This window comes from Mercenaria mercenaria, chromosome 13 (assembly GCF_021730395.1).
Source record: "Mercenaria mercenaria strain notata chromosome 13, MADL_Memer_1, whole genome shotgun sequence".
Taxonomy (NCBI): Eukaryota; Metazoa; Mollusca; class Bivalvia; order Venerida; family Veneridae; genus Mercenaria; species Mercenaria mercenaria.
Genome location: NC_069373.1, coordinates 24806602 through 24831607, shown reverse-complemented (window position 1 = coordinate 24831607; position 25006 = coordinate 24806602). Strand labels below are relative to the sequence as shown.

At 37.4% G+C, this 25006-nt stretch overlaps 1 protein-coding gene across 3 annotated transcripts in view; it reads left to right on the top strand.

Moving 5' to 3' along the window:
• LOC123529321 (origin recognition complex subunit 5-like) overlaps positions 1–25006 on the top strand; it is a 331040-nt gene that overhangs the window by 138598 nt on the left and 167436 nt on the right. For all 3 annotated transcript variants that reach the window (XM_045309605.2, XM_045309606.2, XM_053521347.1), the window contains exons 3-5: positions 2475–2567; positions 4712–4912; positions 17122–17196. In XM_045309605.2, the coding sequence (XP_045165540.2) occupies positions 2475–2567; positions 4712–4912; positions 17122–17196 (369 nt within the window). The remainder of the gene's footprint in view (positions 1–2474; positions 2568–4711; positions 4913–17121; positions 17197–25006) is intronic.

The following is a 25006-nucleotide window of genomic DNA, read 5'->3' as shown; positions in this document are numbered from 1 at the left end:
ATTGTCTTTAGTTGGACTGAAACAATCAGGGTAGATAACTGTGGACTGATTTTATGTCAAATTACCTCCCTTTATTTCATATTAAAATGGATGTATCTCGGTAACCAATGAAGGTTCTGATTTGAAATGTCATTTATGCCATCAGATTGTCTCAGACAATCAGGGTAGATAACTTTTGACTGAATATATGACAAATTGCCTCCCTTTATTTCATGTAAATGAATATACCTCGGCAGAATCTAAAGAGATTGGTTTTAAATGTTATTTAAGTCTTCCAGGGTAAGAAATAGTCATGCTAGTACCAAAATGCAGCATTTGAGCATAGGATACTCAAACTTGATATTGAAATTGGCCCTGACTAGTATGTGACCCATAGGTCAAAAGGGACTGTTACAACAAAATTTTTATCCTGATGATATTTTATGTGTATGCCTATGTGATCTTTGTCAAAACTTGATCTTAACATTTAGAGCAATGGTACTCAGGTGAGCGATATAGGGCCATCGTGGCCCTCTTGTTCAAGCTTGTCCGCACTCTAAGTCGAACATTTCTCATCTGATCTTCACCAAATTCAATTTGCTATTTTTGGCTTGTGAACACGATAGAGATCACATTTTGCAATCAACTTTAATCAAACTTGCACGCAACTTGTATTGGCATATCTTGGTTCCTTTCAAAAACTGGCCAGATCCCATCATGGGTATCAGAGTTATGGCCCCTTAAAGGGCCAAAATTTGCTATTTTTGGCTTGTGCACAAGATAGAGACAACATTTTGCAATCAACTTTAATCAAACTTGCACACAACTTGTATTGGCATAATATCTCGGTTCCTTTCGAAAACTGGCCAGATCCCATCATGGGTTCCAGGGTTATGGCCCCTTAAAGGGCCAAAATTTGCTATTTTAGCTTTTGCAACCATATAGAGACTTCATTTATGGTTTAATTTGATACAAACTTGTAAAATATCTTCAACAACAATAAATCTTGGATTCCATGATGAATCTTTCAGATCCAGTCATAGGTTTTGGAGTTACAGCCCCTGACTGACACCTAAAAGAGCCAAAATTTGGTAATTTTTACCTTGTGAACATGATAGAAGTGACATTTTATATTTGATTTTAACCACACTTACACACAACTTAAGTCACAATAAGATCTGGGTTCCTTCCGAAATCTGGCTAGATTCCATCATAGGTTCAAGAGTTACTGCCCCTGAAAGGGGCAATATTTTCTGTTTTGGCCTTTTCAGCCATATAGAGGTTTCATTTATGCATTGATTTGATACAAACTTGCATGGAATGATTATCTTGATGATCTCTAGGCCTGGATCGAAACTAGGTCATGTTGGGTCAAAAACTAGGTCATCAGGTCAAATAATAGGAAAAGCTTGTAAACAACCTAGAGGCCCTATTTATGACCCTATCTTCTTGAAACTTGGTCAGAATGTTTGTCTGCATGAAATATCATATGAATTTTTACCCGAGTCATGTGGGGTCGTCAAAAAATAGGTCACCAGGTCAGATCAAAGAATAAGCTTATTTACACCCTAGGGGACACATTTTTTATTCTATCTTCATAAATTTTGGTCAGAATGTTATGAAGTCTTGGACAAGTTTGTATCTGGGTTATGTGGGGTAAAAAACTAGGTCACTATATCAAATCAAATTAAATGCTTGTTTACACTCAAGATGCCACATTTTTTGGTCCAATCTTACTGAAAATTGGTCAGAATATTTGTTTCCATGTAATCACTAGATAAAACATGTTTACACTGTTATGGCATGTTACACAGGTGAGCAATCTAGGGCCATCTTGGCCCTCTTGTTACAAATAGTGCTTAAAAGCCTGTAAATGACCCAGAGCTACCATTTCATACCTGTATGTCCCCCCTCCCCATACCTACCCGCTCTCTATGTGCCTCGGCAGTGACATCTTTGTTCTAGACTGGTGCCCTCCAGTCAAATATTTCTGGATCCGGGCCTGCTAATTTAGCCCTTATTTTTGGCAAAAATAGCCCTAATTTTTTTACAGATAGTGCTTGAAAGCCTGCTTGTCTCAATTTGAAAAAAAGTCTACCAGGTATTATGACATGCTCTTGTCATATTTTTCTCTTACATAATGCAATATGGAGAATGATAAGTTCATTACACTGAAAAAAGAACTGTGATCACATTTATAAGCATCACTGTAAAAGCTATCATGATAAGATATCAAACTTCTACATCTACTGTACTGTTTTGTACAGATGCTTATTAATACATCATAACATGGAGTTTTGTACAGATGCTTATACAACATAACATGGAGTTTTGTGCAGTTTCTTATTAATACAACATAGCATGGACTTTTGTGTAGGTGCTGATCATTGTTAAACAGCAACTGAATGAACAGAAAGCTCTAGAAAGTTTGAAAACTTGTGATAGTCTCTTATACCACATTGTTCTGAGACAAGCATTTTACATTGTGTTTTCAGCCTCATCAGCACACAGTGCCATCCTTGTTCATATATGGTCATACATCAACAGGGAAAACACTTGTTGTTAATACACTTTTGAGGACATTAAAGGTAAAAATCTGGCAAGTTTTTAGCTTGATAATACAAAAATATGGAGGGCTGTCCTTCTTACTCTTGTGTTGGCAACCACAGACCAGAGCTTCAACCAGGTTACAGGTTTGATGCACTTGCACTTTATTTCTGTTTTTACTTGATTAACTTCAACATTAAAAAAGCAACCTTGTTACATGCGCAATGACCATAAATCTGGCCTGAATGTTCAATGAATTATGCTCCTTTCCTTTGTAGTTTGCCATGATTAAAGCCGCCAGAGCTATTTTGATACCCCCTGTCAACAGCAGTAGTGATAGTATTGTGGATATCAATTTTATGTTCCAGTCGGATGATTTTCCACTTACAGTTATTGCCCTTTTAGTATCCAACATAGTATACTAGTATACATAGTATACTATAGTACGATTTCTTGTCTGGAGTATTCCTCAGCAACCACTAAAGGAATTCATCAGAACTTCATAGGATGCTTCAGTTCCTGGAGGAGGTGCGCATATTGTCTTCCTGTACAGTTTGGATGATTTTTTCAGTTAAAATTCAAAATACACATGCAGTTATTGCCGTTTGATTATTAGTCCCCTACTGGTCGAAAACCAGTTTCAAGGACTAAAGGATTGCGCTTTTTTGTCCATTCGCAATTTCATGTCTGGTTCATAACTTGGGGGCACTTGGTCCCTTTTAGGGGCCACTAGAACTGAAGATATAAATGCCTTTAAAAGACTTCTTCTCATGAACTGCTTAATGGATCTTCATAAAGTTTGATCTGCAGCATCATTTTAACCTTTAGCCTGCTGGCGGCAAGTGATTCTGCCTTTGTGACCAGTGCAGACCAAGATCAGCCTGCACATCCGTGCAGGCTGATCATGGTCTGCACTGTTCGCTATTCAGTCTGTAAATTTTCAGTGAACACCCCTTCAAATAATAAATAATGTTTGTCTCTATGAAATCTAAGTTAGCCTTAAAACTTGGTTACCAGAGTCAGAAAAAGGACACAGGTTTAGATCATAGAAAACATTGTTACTCCTCTAGAGGCCACATTTTCTGTTTGATCTTCTTGAAACTTTCCCTATAAAATTTGTCAGTTTTAAAATTTGATTACCTTAGGTCAGAAACTAGGCAACTAGGTCAAATCATGGAAAGAACTTATTAACATTCTAGAGGCCACATTTTCTACTTGATTTTCATTAAACTTTTTCAGAGGTTTTTCTCTATGAAATCTAGGTCAAGTTTGATACTGGATTATCTAGGTCTATGTTGCTAAGTCAAATCATACAAAGACATTGTTAACACTTAAACAGGCCATATTTTCTTCCTGACCTTCAAAAGATGTTGTTGGTCTACCAGAATTACATAAAACAAAATGTTTGATTTGTTTGCCTCTATGAAATCTAGGTCAAGTTAGACACTAGTGGTAAGAACTAGGTCAGTTGAGGGATACAGGGCCTTCAGGGCCCTCTCGTTTATTTATTTTTTGCATCAAAAACTTTAGGGTTTGGGTAAAATATTAGGGTCGGTCAGGTTAGCAGAATCAAACAGTTTTTTGTAGGCCTTGACAGTTTTACATTACCAACATTCAAAATTGCAGTTGGATTTAAGAAGAAAGTTAAGTCTTTATATAATTTCTATAATGTTCCCTTGGTGAACTTCTGCCAAGGATGGTTGTCCCAATTACTGGGCTTATAAGTGAATAGAAGACACTTTAAAGTTATCCTGTTTGAAACTGTTAGATTTCAGAGTAATTTCACAAAATCTTTCCTCTGGTGACCTTCTTCCAAAATAATTAAATTAAAACCATACCTAAAAATAGATATGTTTGAGCTGTGACACCAGATGAGTGATCTAGGGACATCATGGCCCGCTTGTTTTCAAGTTACAGTGTTAGTCTACATACTTTGTGAACAACACTCTGATCTATATTGGTTTTGGAGTTAGTGTGTTTAAGGTCAAGGTCACAGAGACTTTTTACCTGAAACTGGTAAGCCAGTTTCGGTAACTGATAATTATATTGTTAACATTAAACCCCAGATTCCTACTACAGGTAATCATGGAAGGACATATGAATGTGTGTTACAAACAGCTCTTGTTTTCTTGGTATTTCTGAGAGGTTTCTGCCTTGTATGTGTAAATTTTTGTTGTACATGTAGCTACCCCATGCTGTGGTGAACTGTGTAGAATGCTACAACCAGCGTTTCCTGTTTGAGCACATCTTGAACACAATCAGTGGCAACTCTGAGACAATAACAGACACAGACAATGTCATCAAATGTGACAACATGAATGATTTTATACGTCTTCTTAGACAAATTGTGGGTGAGCAGGGACTGGATTCTCAAACTTTGTACATTGTAAGTAATGAAACATGTTGGTAAGTACACTTGTGTTAGTAATAGCCATTTAAAATGGACACTCGGATCAAAATATTACCACTTCTGACAAAGTATGGGGAATTTTATAAGACATAGAAATGAACAAATAGTTATTGATTACAGTCGGGAGCTGCTTGATTACTGAGAACAAATCAATGCTAAAAACATATGGCACAACATTTATTCAAAACTTTTACCATCACTTCTATTTATTCACAAGAGTGTAAATAATGACAAAGAACAGTGTGTGTACATGAAAAAGTAATTTCTGTCTTAGAATAATACCGATGCCATTTTTATGAACCCCAACCCCACCCCCACACCCCTCGAAGAAGAAGGGGTATATTGTTTTGCAGATTTGCTGATGTCAGACGGTATGTAGACCAATTGGTTTCTGGATGATAACTCAAGAACGCTTGGGCCTAGGATCATGAAAGTTGATAGGGATATTGGTCATGACCAGCAGATGACCCCTATTGATTTTGAGGTCAACATGTCAAAAGTCAAGGTCACAGTGACCCCGAACAGTTAAACTGTTTCCAGACTATAACTTGAGAACACTTGGGCCTAGGATCACCAGACTTAATAGGGAGGTTGATCATGACCAGCAGATGACGCTATTGATTTTGAGAACAAAGGTCATGGTCAAAGTGACCCAGAACAGTTAAAGCGTTTCAGGACAATAACTTGAGAAAGCTTGGGATTAGGATCATGAAACATAATAGGGAGGTTGATCATGACCAGCAGATGACCCTTTTTGATTTTGAGATCAGTAGGTCAAAGGTCAAGATCATATTGACACAGAAAAGTAGAACTTTTTTTGCCAAATAGGTAGAGAATGCTTTGGTTTAAGATCACATTTGATACAGAGGTCACTTATGACTGGTAAATGACCCATAATTATTGATTTGGCAGACCTTTTTATATCTATGGATTGTCTGTAGTTTCTACGAATTTGCATGTAAAAATACGGACTATGCTTTACCAAAAATTACCACGGAAAATTGCCTCAGAGATAGGCCAATTGGCGAATTTGCGATCAAAGTGGTGCATGAGGATACGACCCACCTAATGGTCAATATTTCAATTGAAGTAGGCAAGATATATATATATATATATATATATAGCTAACTGCATCAAAGTATGCAGTCTGAAAAAATGTTTTAGATTTTATTTTCTGAAAGAGTTATTTGAGCTGAAAGAAATGTTCCTAGGTAAAATATCTGGGGGAAAATGGAGACAACTCTGCTTAAACTTTATTGTAGACTTAGGTGGCTGTGTACATAGTATCTCATGCAAAGCATGCACTTTTTAGCTCACCTGTCACAAAGTGACAAGGTGAGCTTTTGTGATCACGCAGTGTCCGTCGTCCGTCCGTGCGTCCATAAACTTTTGCTTGTGACCACTCTAGAGGTCACATTTTTCATGGGATCTTTATGAAAGTTCATCATGTTGATATCTAGGTCAAGTTCGAAACTGGGTCACGTGCCGTCAAAAACTAGGTCAGTAGGTCTAAAAATAGAAAAACCTTGTGACCGCTCTAGAGGCCATATATTTCACAAGATCTTCATGAAAATTGGTCAGAATGTTCACCTTGATGATATCTAGGTCAAGTTTGAAACTGGGTCACGTGCCGTCAAAAACTAGGTCAGTAGGTCTAAAAAAAGAAAAACCTTGTGACCTCTCTAGAGGCCATATATTTCACAAGATCTTCATGAAAATTGGTCAGAACGTTCACCTTGTTGATATCTAGATCAAGATCGAAACTGGGTAACGTGCCATCAAAAACTAGGTCAGTAGGTCAAATAATAGAAAAACCTTGTGACCTCTCTAAAGGCCATATTTTTCATGGGATCTGTATGAAATTGGTCTGAATGTTCATCTTGATGATATCTAGGTCAAGTTCGAAACTGGGTCACATGCCGTCAAAAACTAGGTCAGTAGGTCTAAAAATAGAAAAACCTTTTGACCTCTCTAGAGGCCATATATTTCATGAGATCTTCATGAAAATTAGTGAGAATGTTCACCTTGATGATATCTAGGTCAAGTTCGAAAATGGGTCACGTTCCCTCAAAAACTAGGTCAGTAGGTCAAATAATAGAAAAACCTTGTGACCTCTCTAGAGGCCATATTTTTCATGGGATCTGTATGAAAGTTGGTCTGAATGTTCATCTTGATGATATCTAGGTCAAGTTCGAAAGTGGGTCACATGCCATCAAAAACTAGGTCAGTAGGTCAAATAATAGAAAAACCTTGTGACCTCTCTAAAGGCCATATTTTTCATGGGATCTGTATGAAAATTGGTCTGAATGTTCATCTTGATGATATCTAGGTCAAGTTCGAAACAGGGTCATGTGCGGTCAAAAACTAGGTCAGTAGGTCTAAAAATAGAAAAACCTTATGACCTCTCTAGAGGCCATACTTATGAATGGATCTCCATAAAAATTGGTCAGAATGTTCACCTTGATGATATCTAGGTCAGTTTTGAAACTGGGTCACGTGCCTTAAAAAACTAGGTCAGTAGGTCAAATAATAAAAAACCTTGTGACCACTCTAGAGGCCAAACTTTTCATGGGATCTGTATGAAAGTTATCTAGTGATATCTAGGCCAAGTTCGAAAGTGGGTCACATGCCATCAAAAACTAGGTCAGTAGGTCAAGTAATAGAAAAACCTTGTGACCTCTCTAAAGGCCAAATTTTTCATGGGATCTGTATGAAAATTGGTCTGAATGTTCATCTTGATGATATCTAGGTCAAGTTCGAAACAGGGTCATGTGCGGTCAAAAACTAGGTCTGTAGGTCTAAAAATAGAAAAACCTTATGACCTCTCTAGAGGCCATACTTATGAATGGATCTCCATAAAAATTGGTCAGAATGTTCACCTTGATGATATCTAGGTCAGTTTTGAAACTGGGTCACGTGCCTTAAAAAACTAGGTCAGTAGGTCAAATAATAAAAAAACCTTGTGACCACTCTAGAGGCCATACTTTTCATGGGATCTGTATGAAAGTTGGCCTGAATGTTCATCTTGATGATATCTAGGTCAAGTTTGAAACTAGGTCAACTGCGGTCAAAAACTAGGTCAGTAGGTCTAAAATTATTAAAATCTTTTGACCTCTCTAGAGGCCATATTTTTCAATGGATCTTCATGAAAATTGATCTGAATGTTCACCTTGATGATATCTAGGTCAGTTTCGAAACTAGGTCATGTGCGGTCAAAAACTAGGCCAGTAGGTATAAAAATAGAAAAACCTTGTGACCTCTCTAGAGGCCATATTTTTCATGAGATCTTCATGAAAAGTAGTGAGAGTGTTCACCTTGATGATATCTAGGTAAAGTTCAAAACAGGGTCACGTACCTTTGAAAACTAGGTCAATAGGTCAAATAATAGAAAAACCTTGTGACCTATCTAAAGACCATATTTTTCAATGGATCTTCATGAAAATTGGTCAGAATTTTTATCTTGATAATATCTAGGTCAAGTTCAAAACTGGGTCACATGAGCTCAAAAACTAGGTCACTATGTCAAATAATAGAAAAAACGACGTCATACTCAAAACTGGGTCATGTGGGAAGAGGTGAGCGATTCAGGACCATCATGGTCCTCTTGTTATCTCTAGGCACGAAAAAATCGTGCAAAATTAGTAGCAATTACTGTAAAGATCAGCACGTTGAAAAGAAAAATATGTAAAGATCAAATCATTTAATACCCTAGGGGAAAGTGTGACATTTTTGTGGTGAAATTTGTCAACAGACAATTTTTATGCCCCCAAAGGGAGGCATATTAGTTTTCAACTGTTCGTCAGTTCGTTCGTTCGTTCGTCACAACGTTAACTTTTTGCATGAAGGCACTTTTCTCATGAACCACTGCAACTAGGACCTTCAAACTTCACGTGCTGTTAGTACTTATTGAGTACACGACTCCTACCGACATTAGGGTCACCAGGTCAAAGGTCAAGGTCACAGGGGCCAATGTTAACTTTTTGCATGAAGGCACTTTACTCGCGAACCACTGCACCCAGGACTTTCAAACTTCACATGCTGATAGTACTTATTGAGTACACAACCCCTACTGACTTTAGGGTCACCAGGTCAAAAGTCAAGGTCACAGGGGCCAATGTTAACTTTTTGCATGAAGGCACTTTACTCGCGAACCACTGCACCCAGAACCTTCAAACTTCACATGCTGATAGTACTTATTGAGTACACAACCCCTACCGACTTTGGGGTCACCAGGTCAAAGGTCAAGGTCACAGGGGCCAATGTTAACGTTTTGCATGAAGGCACTTTACTCGCGAACCACTGCACCCAGGACCTTCAAACTTCACGTGCTGATAGTATTTATTGAGTACATGACCCCTACTGACTTTGGGGTCACCAGGTTAAAGGTCAAGGTCACAGGGGCCAATGTTAACGTTTTGCATGAAGGCATTACTCGCGAACCACTGCACCCAGACCTTCAAACTTCACTGCTAAACTTATTGAGTAACACCCTACTGACTTTGGGGTCACCAGGTCAAAGGTCAAGGTCACAGGGGCCAATGTTAACGTTTTGCATGAAGGCATTTTACTCGCTAGCCACTGCACCCAGGACCTTCAAACTTCACGTGCTGATAGAACTTATTGAGTAGACGACCCCTACTGACTTTGGGGTCACCAGGTCAAAGGTCAAGGTCACAGGGGCCAATGTTAACGTTTTGCATGAAGGCACTTTACTCGCGAATCACTGCACCCAGGACCTTCAAACTTCACGTGCTGATAGTACTAATGGAGTACACGACCCCTACTGACTTTGGGGTCACCAGGTCAAAGGTCAAGGTCACAGGGGCCAATGTTAACGTTTTGCATGAAGGCACTTTACTCGCGAACCACTGCACCCAGGACCTTCAAACTTCACGTGCTGATAGATATGAGTAACGCCTACTGACTTTGGGTACCAGTCAAGTCAGCACAGGCCAATGTACTTGCAGAGGCACTATCGCGATACGCACGGACCTTCAACTTCAGTGCTATAGTACTAGAGTACAACCTACTGACTTGGTCACAGTCAAAGGTAAGGTCACAGGGGCCAATGTTAACGTTTTGCATGAAGGCACTTTACTCGCGAACCACTGCACCCAGGACCTTCAAACTTCACATGCTGATAGTACTTATTGAGTACACGACCCCTACTGACTTTGGGGTCACCAGGTCAAAGGTCAAGGTCACAGGGGCCAATGTTAACGTTTTGCATGAAGGCACTTTACTCGCGAACCACTGCACCCAGGACCTTCAAACTTCACATGCTGATAGTACTTATTGAGTACACGACCCCTACTGACTTTGGGGTCACCAGGTCAAAGGTCAAGGTCACAGGGGCCAATGTTAACTTTTTGTATGAAGGCACTTTGCTAGCGAACCACTGCACCCAGGACCTTCAAACTTCACATGCTGATAGTACTTATTGAATACACGACCCCTACTGACTTTGGGGTCACCAGGTCAAAGGTCAAGGTCACAGGGGCCAATGTTAATGTTTTGCATGAAGGCACTTAATTGCGAACCACTGCACCCAGGACCTTTAAACTTCACATGCTGATAGTACTTATTGAGTACACAACCCCTATAATCTTTGGGGTCACCAGGTCAAGGTCAAAGGTCAAGGGGCTGCGGGGTCATTTGTCACCATTAGTGATAGCTCTTGTTTTAAAAATATTAAAACCCACAGAATTCCACAAGGTAAAATTTGTTGAGAAAGCTATTGCTGGAAAGAGAATGATCTCTGCTACCCATATATATGCGTCAAAGTATGGGGAAAATTTGAGAAAATCAAAGAAAACAATTTCAGGACTGTTAGATTCATGACTGTGTTATCATGTATAGCAAGTAACATAGATAGCTTACTTTTCTATTGCACTGATATAACATGGATAAGATTATGATTGTCAGATGGTGTTCACTCAACAATTTCAGTCTATAAACAGATTGTTTCCCTTGTGTAAAGAGGGCTAAGGGTAAATCTCTACAATATACTGTAAGGCCCGCCCGCTTAGCTCAGCAGGTAGAGTGTTGGTCTACGGATTGCAGGGTCGTGAGTTCGATCCTCAGGTGGGGCGTATGTTCTCCGTGACTATTTTATAAACAACATTGTGTCTGAAATGATTAGTCCTCCATCTCTGATTCATTTGGGGAAGTTGGCAGTTACTTGCGGAGAACAGGTTTGTACTGGTACAGAATCCAGGAACACTGGTTAGATTAACTGCCCACTTGTAAATGACTGAAATACTGTTGAAAAACTGTGTTAAACCCAAAACAAACAAACAAACAATATCCTGTATCCATTGAGATACTTGTATGCAAAATTTAAACAACTTTTACCGTGCCGTTTTTTTAATAAATTTTGTATAATTTTCATGAAATTTTCTCAAGCTCAAGTAGAAACAAATTTCAAAGTGATGGCCACTGTCCAAAACCTTTGCAGAGAATTCATTTTACCATTAATTTTGGTAAAGGCCTAACTATAGTAAAGGAACCTGTGTGGGAGCCATCTGGCATACATGTGATAAGTTCAGAATCCCAAAACTGGAGGTTTGCCATTTTTCAGCTGGAGTTGGGGTCTCAAAACTGGAGGTTTTTTATCGACATAAATTAAGCGCGCGGACACATAACTTAGAGACAAAATCCAACATTTTTGGCCACAAAATAACATATATAAGTCTACACCAGAAAAAAACAATCCTCATAACTCATGATTTGAATTTTGACAGAGTTATGCCACTTTTTAACTTCATTTTTTTTTTTGGTTAAAGTTTTATATAATGTCTAATATCTCTGTTACATTCAAAGCTATTTACTATTATGCCCCTTTTACTGGCAAAGTTTTAATTGCCCCTTTTACTGGCAAAGCTTTAATTCAGAGTCAATCACTGAGAAAAGTCGAGCATGCTATCTTACAGAAGCTCCCTCTAGTTCTAACTTTAAACTTTCTTAACAGATTAAATTTGTAGAAACAAAGTCTAAATTTAGGTCTGAAATGAAGGTGAACATGCATTAACATTATTCTACTAGAGGACTTAAAAAAAAATGAAGTTCTAAATTCGTCTGAACACAACTCATAAATTATGTAAATTCCTTACCCCACCCACTTTCATATAAAAATACTGATGATTTTGACATGAAAAATAGACAACAGAAATGCATCAACATGTATTTACCCTTACCAAAATAATGTAGATTGATGTTATCAAATAAATGAGTGTGTGTTTTCATCCAGTTTTCAATGAAATATGTCCGATTTAGTAGCAAATTAATTTGGTAAACATTGGAAGAAAATGGCGTAACTCCATAAGGGGAAATAACACTCCTGTTCTAAAAATAGTAATGGGTTGGTTTTTCTGGGAGGCAAGGTGAAAAAATCTGGATTTTGACCCTCCCGCGCGGAAGATCACATGTATGCATCTGGTCTAGTCGCGTAATGGTGGACAGGTTTTTGAGCACTAATTTTTCACTTGGCATGACAACAGAGGTCTAAATTAAAGCTAGTTTCTGTTTAAATAATTTCATTGTGGATGTATTTTTGACATTTTGGTAGGAAAAATGGAAGAGGAGGTTGTATTTGGTGAAGTGAAACTCAATTTTAGTATGAGTAGTACTTCCAGGTCACAGCAGTGTGATTTTGAAGTGATTTTACAGTAAGCAAATGTGACAAGAGAAATCTCTCTTAGAAGATACATGACCCCTACTTTTCTCTTCATTTTATAGCAGTTTTATCATAACTCTTTAAAATAAGGTAAGGATTTGTTCTCTGAAATGGGTCTAGCTATGTTTGGTAGCTCTTTAAAAAATGTCAGCTTTATATAGAATAGGGAAAACTATTTACTGGTGTGTGACCTAAAAGAAACATCAGACTACTGGTAAACAATTATAAAACACAAAATAAACTGTGAATATCATTTTTTTCTAGGGTGCCTCAAATAAAAGGATTTAATCAGACAGAATTCTAACTCCAACATTGAAACATTAAGGTTGAGTCCTGTGGGACAGTTTTAAATTTTGCTCACTTCATTCAAAAATAACCTTAGAGCAAAATTAAGTAAAACCTACCTACATTTCTTCCACAATATGTAATCTAAAGGTATTAAAGGCAAAATAGAGAACTTCTACCACATGTAACTCAGTATTTTCAAAGATGTTTAACTCTGCCCGCTTCTGTTTCATAGGTAAATTCACTTTGAACAGCAAGAAATCACTTAACAAATGAAATGTTTTCACTTTTGTACAATAAATCAATAATAAGTCTTGAAAAAAAAAAAAACTTACTAGAAAAAAAGGAAAATAAAGGGGAAAAAAAGTTTGGTCCCAGTGGGGCTTGAACCTATGCCCCCTGAAAAATTTAAATAAAAAAAAGATTTATTGTAGGAATTGAATACTCTTCAAAAGGAGGTACACTATTACATGGTCATACCTTAAAATTGAAAGTGGCGAAAACGGAAATTTCTACATATTACTTTGTTCTAAATCGTAACCTTTCTAGAATTATATTGGTTCAGATAATTTGCCTTGGATTCAGGTCGCAAAAAATCAATACTGATAACGCAATCTGCGTTTTATGTAACTGTGAGACATCGCGTGTAATAACATTGACACATTGGTTGCAGTTTGCAATCAATTAGCTGATAAATTATAGGGAGAAGAATAAGCTCTTACTGGTTTGTTTTAATTACTACTGATTAAATGATTTTATTTCTTTAATTTTCGAGAAACAAACAAATCGGCGAAACATTAAATTGTATTTTTAAAAAAGTTTTTGAAATCAAAAGTAGGTTGTCTGTTGTCAATCTGCCATTTTTCATGAAACGATTTTAATAAGAGGTAATGTCACCGTGAACTTTAATGCCAGATACTGCGAAATTCTGCTGAACTGTCTTCGTATCATCACAATTTGTCAAACATATTGTTGAAACTTGAGATTTGGGGATGTTTAAATGTAATCGTATTGGGATATAATATTTTTGGATAAAAATCAAGAAGCTGTATTCTTAAATTTTAACATTCAAGTAACAGACATGATAGATGTTATTGTAACAGAAATGATTCTAGAATTTATTTTTACAACACATATAAATCAGACTTGTATTCTACAGGTAGCATGACTTGAAAGTAAAATATGTTGTGACAATCATTCATAATTTGGATATTGTAATAGGTAATATTTAAAAATTGAAACATATTATTTTCAGTCAGAAAATGCACCAAAGGCTGTGTCAAGGGCTACATTTTCGAAGTTTTCTTGGGGGGTATCCTTCCCCCACACCCCATATTGCCACTTTGAAGTTTGATTTGCCCTTTTACCAGCTGCCACACTGCCCATTTCAAAATCTGACTGCAGCACTGTTTTACTAATGATAATTACAAAAAAATCAAAGCAGGAGTGTTCCACCCCTCCCCACACCCACCCTGCTAAGTGGCTCCAACTTTTTTCAGCCCATGCAGTGTGGGCCCTGCCTGTCTACATGGATCAAAATGGATAATTGAAAGTGTGGTGCAGACTTTAATTTGCAATATATTTTGCCAAAATGAAAGAAACCTTACCAGCAGTATTTAGACACATACACTGCCATATGGCCTCAACACGACTTTATACGCAGTAACTACTGACAGATCTGATGGTCAAAACTACTGATAAATCACTTAGGGACTATTGACATGGTTTTGAAGGAGTAAACAGGTCTGATTTTAGGTGGTGTACGGACGTTTTGGCCTAATTTTATGGATAGGATGTTTTGGTCAAAAATAAATTGTGGTTCCATAACATGCAAAATATGGTCTGGAGATTATTCTAAAGAATGTTAGTATAACTGAATAAATTAAATTAAACTGATAATAAAACCAACTCATGTTATAGCAATTGAAATCACCAAGTGAAACAACAAGCAAAATAAAATTTCTGTCTGATCAATACAATATCATGCAAGTTTGAAAAGAAATAAATTAATTGCCGTGATTAAAGCAGCCGGGAATAAATCTTCACAAAATTAATTTGTTAGATTATTTTTTCTTAAAATGATCAAAACCAAACTATATTTCAGAATGACAGGAAAATATAGCAGTTGAATATATCAAGCGAAATAAAACAACAACAAACAAAATAAATTTCCTTGTGATCAATACATGCAAGTGTGACAATAAATTAATTAATTGCAGTTACAAAAGCAACTGGAAATAAATCTTCACAAAATTTTGTTAAATTATATTTTCTTAAAATGATTTCTAACAACCACAATGATCAATTATACCATAGCATATTAATATCCAGACCATATTTTGCATGTTATGGAAATAAAATTTAATTTTGGCCAAAACATCCTACTCCAAAAATTTGTCTGGCCAAAAGATCCTAGGCCAAAACGTCCTACATTTATTTAAGGCCAGTAATTCAAATGCCCAGTGCACAGCGACCAAAACATTTCTGTTCCTTGTGCAGTTACTGAATGCATCAAGGGGGGCATTTCGTGTTCTATGAGCTCTTGTTTTTCTTAAATGTTACAGGATTCATGAAAACCCACTTTTCTGTCTACAGTTGGACAAATTTTAAAGTGCTCATGATGAGCTATTGTGATCACGCTGTGTCCGTCATGTGTGCCTGCGTGCGTGCATCCGTCCGTCAAGTCATCCATTTTAAATAAATTTTGGTACATAGGTGTAACATCATAAAATAAAGGTCAAGTTCAACTTTGAGGTCAGTAGGTCAAATCTCAAGGTCACAGTTACCCAGAACAGTTAAAACGGTTTCCAGATGATAACTTGAGAACGCTTTGGCCGAGGATCATAAATTTTGGTACACAGGTGTAGCATCATAAAATAGAGGTCAAGTTCAACTTTGAGGTCAGTAGGTCAAAGGTCAAGGTCACAATGACCCAGAACAGTTAAAATGGTTTCCAGATGATAACTTGAGAATGCATGGGCTTAAGATAATAAATTTTGGTACACAGGTGTATCATTATACCCCCTCAAAATGAAGTTTGAGGTGGTGGGGTGTATATAGGAGTGAGCTTGTCAATCGGTCGGTCAGTCCATTGGTTTTCATGGTTTCCGGACATTATCTCATGAAAGGCTTGACTGATTAAAAAAAAATTTGGTACACCGGTGTAACATTATAAAATACAGGTCAAGTTCGACTTTGCGGTCAGTAGGTCAAAGGTCAAAGTCACAATGACCCAAAACAGTGGTTTGTTAAAAACGCTTGGATCAAGGATCATAAATTTTGGTATACAGGTGTAACGTCATGAAATACAGGTCAGGTTCGACTTTGAGGTCAGTATGTTAAAGGTCAAGGTCACAATGACACAGAACAGTTAAACGGTTTCCGGATGATAACTTGAGAACACTTGGGCCTAGGATCATGAAAGTTGATAGGGAGGTTCATGACTAGCAGAAGACCCCTATTGATTTTGAGATCAGTAGGTCAAAGGTCAAGCTCACAGTGACCTGGAACAGTTAAACCATTTCCACACAATAACTTGAGAAAGCTTGGGCCTAGGATCATGAAAGTTGATAGGAAGGTTGGTCATGACTAACACGTATTGATTTTGAGGTCAGTAGGTCAAGGTCACAGTGACTTGGAACAGTTTAACCATTTTTGGACGATAGCTCAAGAAAGCTTGGGCCTAGGATCATGAAACTTTATAGGGAGGTTGATCATGACCAGCAGATGACTACTATTGATTTTGAGGTTTGACTTTGACCTGGAGTAATGGCTCTTAATTTGTGGCATTTTACAATTTCTGCATGGTAAGTGGTGGGAGACATGACATTGTATTGTTTGTGAAAAACAACCTCTAGTTTTTCAGCCAGCTTTTTCTTACCAGTTTTATATTTCAAAAATATGGTCCTGTGGGTTAGTTAGTTTTCTCTATATGGTAAATGAAAAACTTTCAAAACTTCTTTCTTTGAATCTGCTGGATTGCTTTCAAAGTACGATTACAAAAATGTTCCTTGCATGACCAGGTTTTTATATGATTCAGCTTTGACAGATTAGCAATCCGGGGCCTTCATGGCCCACTTTTTCCATAATAGAATATGGTTTAAACTGGAAATGTATGTAACTATCTTTTAAAGCATATTTTTACTCTCTTGAAAATTATTTAGATTTAATACATCTTAAAAATCTCACTTGTAATTAATTTCTCAGTTATCATTTTTGTTTTCAGGTATTTGACAAAGCTGAGCGTCTGCGTGATATGGAATCAAATATCCTTCCAGCATTTCTTAGACTGCAAGAACTGGTATGTTTTTATGTGGGGATTTCTAGGTTTTGGTGCAGGGATTTCTAGGTTTTGATGCAGGGATTTGTAGGATTTGATGCAGGGATTTGTAGGTTTTGATGCAGGGATTTGAATGTTTTGGTGCAGGGATTGTAGGTTTTTGGTGCAGGGATTTGTATGTTTTGGTGCAGGGATTTGTAGGTTTTGATGTAGGGATCTGTAGGTTTTGATGCAGGGATTTGTAGGATTTGATGCAGGGATTTGTAGGTTTTGATGCATGTATTTGTAGGATTTGGTGGTGCAGGAATTTGTATGTTTTGATGCAGGGATTTGTAGGTTTTGGTGCAGGGATTTGTAGGATTTGATGCAGGGATTTGTAGGTTTTGATGCATGTATATGTAGGATTTGGTGCAGGAATTAGTATGTTTTGATGCAAGGAAATGGTGCAGGGATTTGTAGGTTTTGATGTAGGGATTTGTAGGTTTTGATGCATGTGTTTGTAGGATTTGGTGCAGGGATTTGTAGGTTTCGATGCAGGGATTTGTAGGTTTTGAGTAGGGATTTGTAGTTGAGCAGGGATTTTTGTTTGTGCAGGATTTGTAGTTTTGATAGGATTTGTAGTTTTGATGCATGTATTTGAGTTGTGCAGGTTTTAGGTTTGTGCAGGGATTTGTAGGTTTTGAGTAGGGATTTGTAGGTTTTGATGCAGGGATTTGAAGGTTTTGATGCAGGGATTTGTTGGTTTTGGTGCAGGAATTTGTATGTTTTGATACAGGGATTTGTAGGTTTTGATGCATGTATTTGTAGGATTTGGTGCAGGGATTTGTAGGTTTTGATGTAGGGATTTGTAGGTTTTGATGTAGGGATTTGTAGGTTTTCATGCATGTATTTGTAGGATTTGGTGCAGGGATTTGTAGGTTTTGAGTAGGGATTTGGTGCAGGAATTTGTATGTTTTGATGCAGGGATTTGTAGGTTTTGATGCAGGGATTTGTAGGTTTTGTGTAGGGATTTGTTGGTTTTGATGCAGGGATTGTAGGTTTTTGGTGCAGGGATTTGTAGGTTTCAGTGCAGGGATATGTAGGTTTTGATGTAGGGATTTGTAGGTTTGATGTAGGGATTCGTAGGTTTTGATGCAGGGATTTGTAGAATTTGATGCAAGAACTGGTAAGTTTAATGCATGGACGGGAAGGTTTAATGCAAAAACTGGTGGGTTTTGATGCAAAAGCTGGTATGTTTTGATGAAGAAACAGGTCAGTTTTGATGCAAGAAATGGTAGGCTTTGACTCATGAGCTGGTAGGCTTTGACCCAATAGCTGGTAGATTTTGATTTAGGAACTGGTCAGTGTTGATGTAGATTCTGGTTGGTTTTGATATAAAAACTAGTAGGTTTTGATGCAGGACTGGTAGGCTTTTTTAGCTCAATCTTTTTTTTATCCTCTGACGAAGTCGGAGGGATATAGTTTTGGCATTGTCTGTCCGTCGGTCTTTCCATCCGTCCGTCCGGAGCCATATCTAAGAACCACTATGAGGTTATGCGGCCCGTCAAGTTTCAGTCAGATTGCCCAAGTAACACCAGAGTTATGGCCCTTAGAAGTTTCTTGTATTAACTATATAGGGTACTATAAATATGACAATTTCTGCTTCATAACTTGTGATATATTTGACCTAGAACTATGAAACTTAAATTGAAGTTAGATCACCATAATGTGGTTGAGCACACACAATTTCGTCCGGATCTCTTTACTAACCAGAGTTACTGCCCTTTAATTGTTTAAAAATCCACAGATTTATACATAACCCAACCAATTGGTAAAATTTCATTAAACTTCTTTCATTCTTTTCCATGAAAATTTATTATAAACATGTGAAGTTGTGTACCCACACCTGGTCAGCCCCTTGCCATGGTCACACCCCCTCCCCACCCCCCACACACAAAAAAAAATTTTAAAAAAAATTCCATTCCTTATTTTAAATTTTTTCAAACCTTCCATGAATATTTATCAACATGCAAAGTTGTACTGTTCCACCACCTCGCTACTCCACCCAGTCATGCCCACCACCTGGATCATGCATCATTTTTTCATTTTTAATTTTCCATCAATATTTATAATTAACATGTGAAGTTTTGTACCCTCACCCGGTCATCCCTGCCCCCCCCCCCCCCCCACCCCCAATAAAAAAAAAAAAATTCCATTCCTTTTTTAAAAAATGTTCAAACCTTCAACATCCACACCCACCCTGCCACCAGCCATGTTCAAGATACCTTACTTGATTGTGCTCTCATAAGGACATCTGTTCTTTTAAGTTCAAATGTACATGTTATATAGCAACACTTGGTGCCAAACTACTCGGAGACAATATTTCGTTCTAGTTACACTTCAAGGTCACATTTCAAATAACTCCATTTAATTCTAAAAGCTAAGCTTATTACAGTAAACATATTCCGTTCAAAATAATTTCATTAGTCAGGATCAACATAACATACATTTATTATGTACGCTTAAAACATCCATTTTCTGTTAAATTGATTTTGGCTAATGAAATGATTTGCTTCTTTGTAACATCCTTAACTTTTTGCCGGATATATTTTTTTGCCATTCCTCACCACAAACCCTTTCGGCGGGGGATACCAATGCATCGAATTTGCTTGTTGTGATCCCTTTTCTCTGTTTCTACTGTTCAGAATTACACCAAACTTGGTCTGTAGCATCCTGGCAAAGTCCTTCTATTTATTCAAATGGTCCCATCAGGGGCCATCAGAGTTAAAAATAGATAAAGCTTTAAACATTGTCGTCTCATGAACTATGTGATGGATCATTACCAAACGTGGTCTCTAGCATCCTTATAACATGGTCGTAAACACTGGCTCCTTCTCTTTTTAGCTTGACTAAACGAAGTATAAGGAGAGCTATCCTACTCGCCCCGGCGTCGGCGTCTTTCCGCGTCCCCACCTTGGTTAAAGTTTTGGTGCACTTTCTCTTTTTTCAACTTATCTCTGTAATTATGTCTCCCCCAGGAGACATATTGTTTTTGCCCTGTCTGTCCGTCCGTCCGTCTGTCACACTTCATTTCCGAGCAATAACTGGAGAACCATTTGACCTAGAACCTTCAAACTTCATAGGGTTGTAGGGCTGCTGGAGTAGGCGACCCCTATTGTTTTTTGGGTCACTCCGTCAAAGGTCAAGGTCACAGGGGCCTGAACATTGAAAACCATTTCCGATCAATAACTAGAGAACCACTTGACCCAGAATGTTGAAACTTCAAAGGATGATTGGCCATGAAGAGTAGATGACCCCTATTGATTTTGGGGTCACACCGTCAAAGGTCAAGGTCACAGGGGCCTGAACATTGAAAACCATTTCCGATCAATAACTAGAGAACCACTTGACCCAGAGTGTTGAAACTTATAGGATGATTGGTCATGAAGAGTAGATGACCCCTATTGATTTTGGGGTCACTCCATCAAAGGTCAAGGTCACAGGGGCCTGAACATGGAAAACCATTTCCGATTAATAACTAGAGAACCACTTGACCCAGAATGTTGAAACTTCATAGGATGATTGGTCATGAAGAGTAGACGACCCCTATTGATTTTGGGGTCACTCCATCAAAGGTCAAGGTCACAGGGCCTGAACATTGAAAACCATTTCCGGTCAGTAACTAGAGAACCACTTGACCCAGAATGTTGAAACTTCATAGGATGATTGTACATGCAAAGTAGATGACCCCTATCGATTTTGGGGTCACTCCATTAAAGGTCAAGGTCACAGGGGCCTGAACATTGAAAACCATTTCCGGTCAGTAACTTGAGAACCACTTGACCCAGAATGTTGAAACTTAATAGGATGATTGGTCATGCAGAGTAGATGACCCCTAACGATTTTGGGGTCACTCTGTCAAAGGTCAAGGTCACAGGGGCCTGAACATTGAAAACCATTTCCGGTCAGTAACTTGAGAACCACTTGACCCAGAATGATGAAACTTCATAGGATGATTAGTCATGCAGAGTAGATGACCCCTAACGATTGTAGGGTCACTCTGTTAAAGGTCAAGGCCACAGGGGACTGAACATGGAAAACCATTTCCAATCAATAACTTGAGAACCTCTCGACCCAGAATGTTGAAACTTCATAGGATGATTGTTCATGCAGAGTAAATGACCCCTATTGTTTTTGGGGTCACTCCGTTAAAGGTCAAGTTCACAGAGCCCTGAACATTGATAACCAGTTCCGATCAATAACTTGAGAACCACTTGACCCAGAATGTTGAAACTTCATAGGATGATTGAACATGCAGAGTAGATGACCCCTATTGATTTTAGGGTCAGTCTGTTAAAGGTCAAGGTTACAGTGGCCTGTTCATGTAAAATCATTTTTTGGAAATAACTTGAGAACCACTTGACCTACAATGTTGAAACTTAATAGGATGATTGGACATGCAGAGTAGATGACCCCTATTTTTTTTGAGGTCATTTGATCAAAGGTCAAGGTCACAGGAGCCTGAACAGTGACTTGAGAACCACTAGGCCAAGAGTGTTGAAATTTAGCGGGATGACTGGACATGCCAAGTAGATGATCCCTATTGCAGCCAACCATCATGTCTCTCCTGACCCCTATTGACTTCTTGCCTATAGGACTTTGCATTGGGGGAGACATGCGTTTTTTTACAAAAGCATTTTCTAGTTACTTGATGGATTTGATTCAAACTTGAAATACTTATTCCTCATCATCATCCACATCATCTGACATAAGGGCCATAACTCTGGCACCAATATTTCATGAATTATCCCCCCTTTTCACTTAGAATTTCAGGTTAAAGTTTTGATGCACTTTCACTCTATCTCTGTTATTACTGAATGGATTTGATTCAAACTTAAATAGTTGTTCAACATCATCACCCACATCATATGACACAAGTTGCATAACTCTGGCACCATTTTTTTATGAATTATTTCCCCTTTTTACTTAGAATTTCAGGTTGAAGTTTTGGTGCACTTCCACTCTACCTCTGTTATTATTGAATGGATTTGATTCAAACTTGAAATAGTTGTTCAGCATCATCACCCACATCATATGACACAAGATGCATAACTCTGGCACAATTTTTGAGTCGGCTAAACAATGAAATCGTTTTGACGAGTCCTTGCTATCCAGCGATTCTCTAAGTCTAAATGGACCAAATAACACAGTGAAGGGATATAGTTCAAGTAGATTTCTCAAACTTCAAACAGTTCACTGCATGAATGAAGTTAAGTTGTGTGAATTCCCTTTGCTATGACCAATATACAATGTAATCTGTCATATTTATGACTTGTAATTGTGCAATACTCGAATGTAACTCATTAAACATAAATGTGCATTTTATGAATTGCGCAGGCTTACAAAGCTTGCGTAACACCCAGCGAAAGACAAAAAATAGTTCCATAGGGCTCCAGATAAGATGCGTATTAGCGTAAATTACGTATAGAAATAATACAAATACGCATGTCTAATAATTTCTAAGCGTATAAAAACTTATATAAAATTACAGAAATGCACACAATGCTGTTTTAAAAATAAAAAATCTGAATCGTCTGGATGGGTTAGGTAACATAGCTGATCCCGATCAGCCTTAATTCTCCCACATTGAACGTATACACGCATCGTATGATTTCTATAAACTTTGCGTGGGTTTCTACACACACACATGAATTTTGCAGTCAGTAAACGGATAAATTATCGGAAGAAGAAGCTCTTACTGGTTTGTTTAGTTACTACAGAATCTGATATTAAAAATGATTTTAAATCCTAATTTTCGAGAAATAAACAAATCGGCAAAACATTAAATTGTATTTTCTTGTAGTTTTTGAAATCGAAAGTAGATCGTCTATGTTTGGCTGCATTCATGAAACTAAACAACTTTTTTATGAAAAGATTTAAATAAGAGGTAATTTAACCGTAAACTTCAATGTCAGATACTGCCAATTGCTGCTAAATGTCTTCGTATCATCACAATTTGTAAAATATATTGTTGAAAATGGAGAAAAGTGTAATCGTATCCGGATATAATATTTTGGGTAAATATCGAGCTGTGTTATGAAATTTTAACATTCATGTAACATACATGATAGATATTATTGTAACAGAAATGATTCTAGAATTTATTTTTATTACACCTACATATAATCTATGTCAGACTGGTATTCTAGTCCTGAGGCATGATCTGAAAGTAAAAAGATGAAGTGACAGTCATACTTTGGATATTGTAATACTAGAAAGAATCTAGATTGTAACCTTTCTGGAATTTTGACTGGTTTGGATAATTTGCTTACGATTCAGGTTCTCAAAAAAATGAAACCGTCACCCATTCTGCTTTTCATGATGACACATGGCTTGATTTTTGCAGTCAGTAAGCGGATAAATTATCCCGAGAAAGAGCTCTTACTGATTCGTTTAATTACTACTGATTTTAAAAATGATTTTATTTCTTATTTTTCGAGAAATAAACAAATCGGCGAAACATTAAATTGTATTTTCTTGTAGTTTTTGAAATCGAAAGTAGATCGTCTATGTTAGAGTGCTTTGACGAAACGAAACAATTTTTTTTATGAAATGATTTAAATAATTTCACCGTAAACTTCAATGTCAGATACTGCCAATTGCTGCTAAACTGTCTTCATATCATCACAATTTGTAAAACATATTGTTGAAACTGGAGATTTTGGCGGTATAAAAGAAAGTGTAATCATATCCGGATATAATATTTTGCGTAAATATCGAGCTGTGTTATGAAATTTAAACATTAAAGTAACATACATGATAGATATTATTGTAACAGAAATGATTCTAGAATTTATTTTTATAATACATACATAGAATCAATATCAGACTTATATTCTAGTGCTGAGGCATGACCTGAAAGTAAAAATATGAAGTGACAGTCATTCATACTTTGAATATTGTAATACTAAAAAGAATCTAGAGGTAATATTTAGAAATTGAAACATAAAATTTTCAGTTAGAAATCGCACCAAAGGCTGTATCAAGGGTCTACATTTTCAAAATTTCCTTGTGGTGATACCCCAAACCCTAATTGCAGGAGGGGGTATCCTCCCACACCCTCCCCCCCATATTGCCACTTTACAGTTTGATACATTTGCCCTTTTACCACCTGCCACAATGCCCATTTCAAAATCTGACTGCAGTTCAAAGCGGAAAGGAACACCCCTCCCCAAACCCACCCTGCTACCGACCACGTAAAAATGGCTCAAACATTTTTTCAGCCCAGTCTGGGCCTGTCTGTCTACATGAATCAAAACGGATAATTGAAAGTACATAGACTTGGGGACTACTGACATGGTTTTGAAGGGGTTAACAGGTCTGAAATAGAATAAATGATGGTTTTAACTAAAAAAGAACTGCATTTATTAATATTGGTTATCTTTTCCGAAATTGGTAGCTAGTCCGAGTAACTTCTCTTAGTTTCGAATGCACAATTTTCCTGTCAGTGTAAACATTCATGACACTGTATATTGACACTCAGCAACATTTACATATCTTTAAACGCAAAATTAAGTATACTTTAAATTCACATCCCTTATAATATGATTGAACAATACCTAGCATGTGACACCGTTATTGCCAGGCCCCTTATCTGTAAAATATCTGAACAATTCTTTCGTCCATCCGTTACAAATTGTATATGGCAATCCGCGCTATAAAATTTCAATATATAAATTTTCATATTCAAATTTTATCATGTGCGAATATATTACAGCCGATAATTGCCTGTTTTGGTAATGCCGGAAGCAAATGTTTACTGGAAAAATATTTATAGTCATGGGCAGTATCT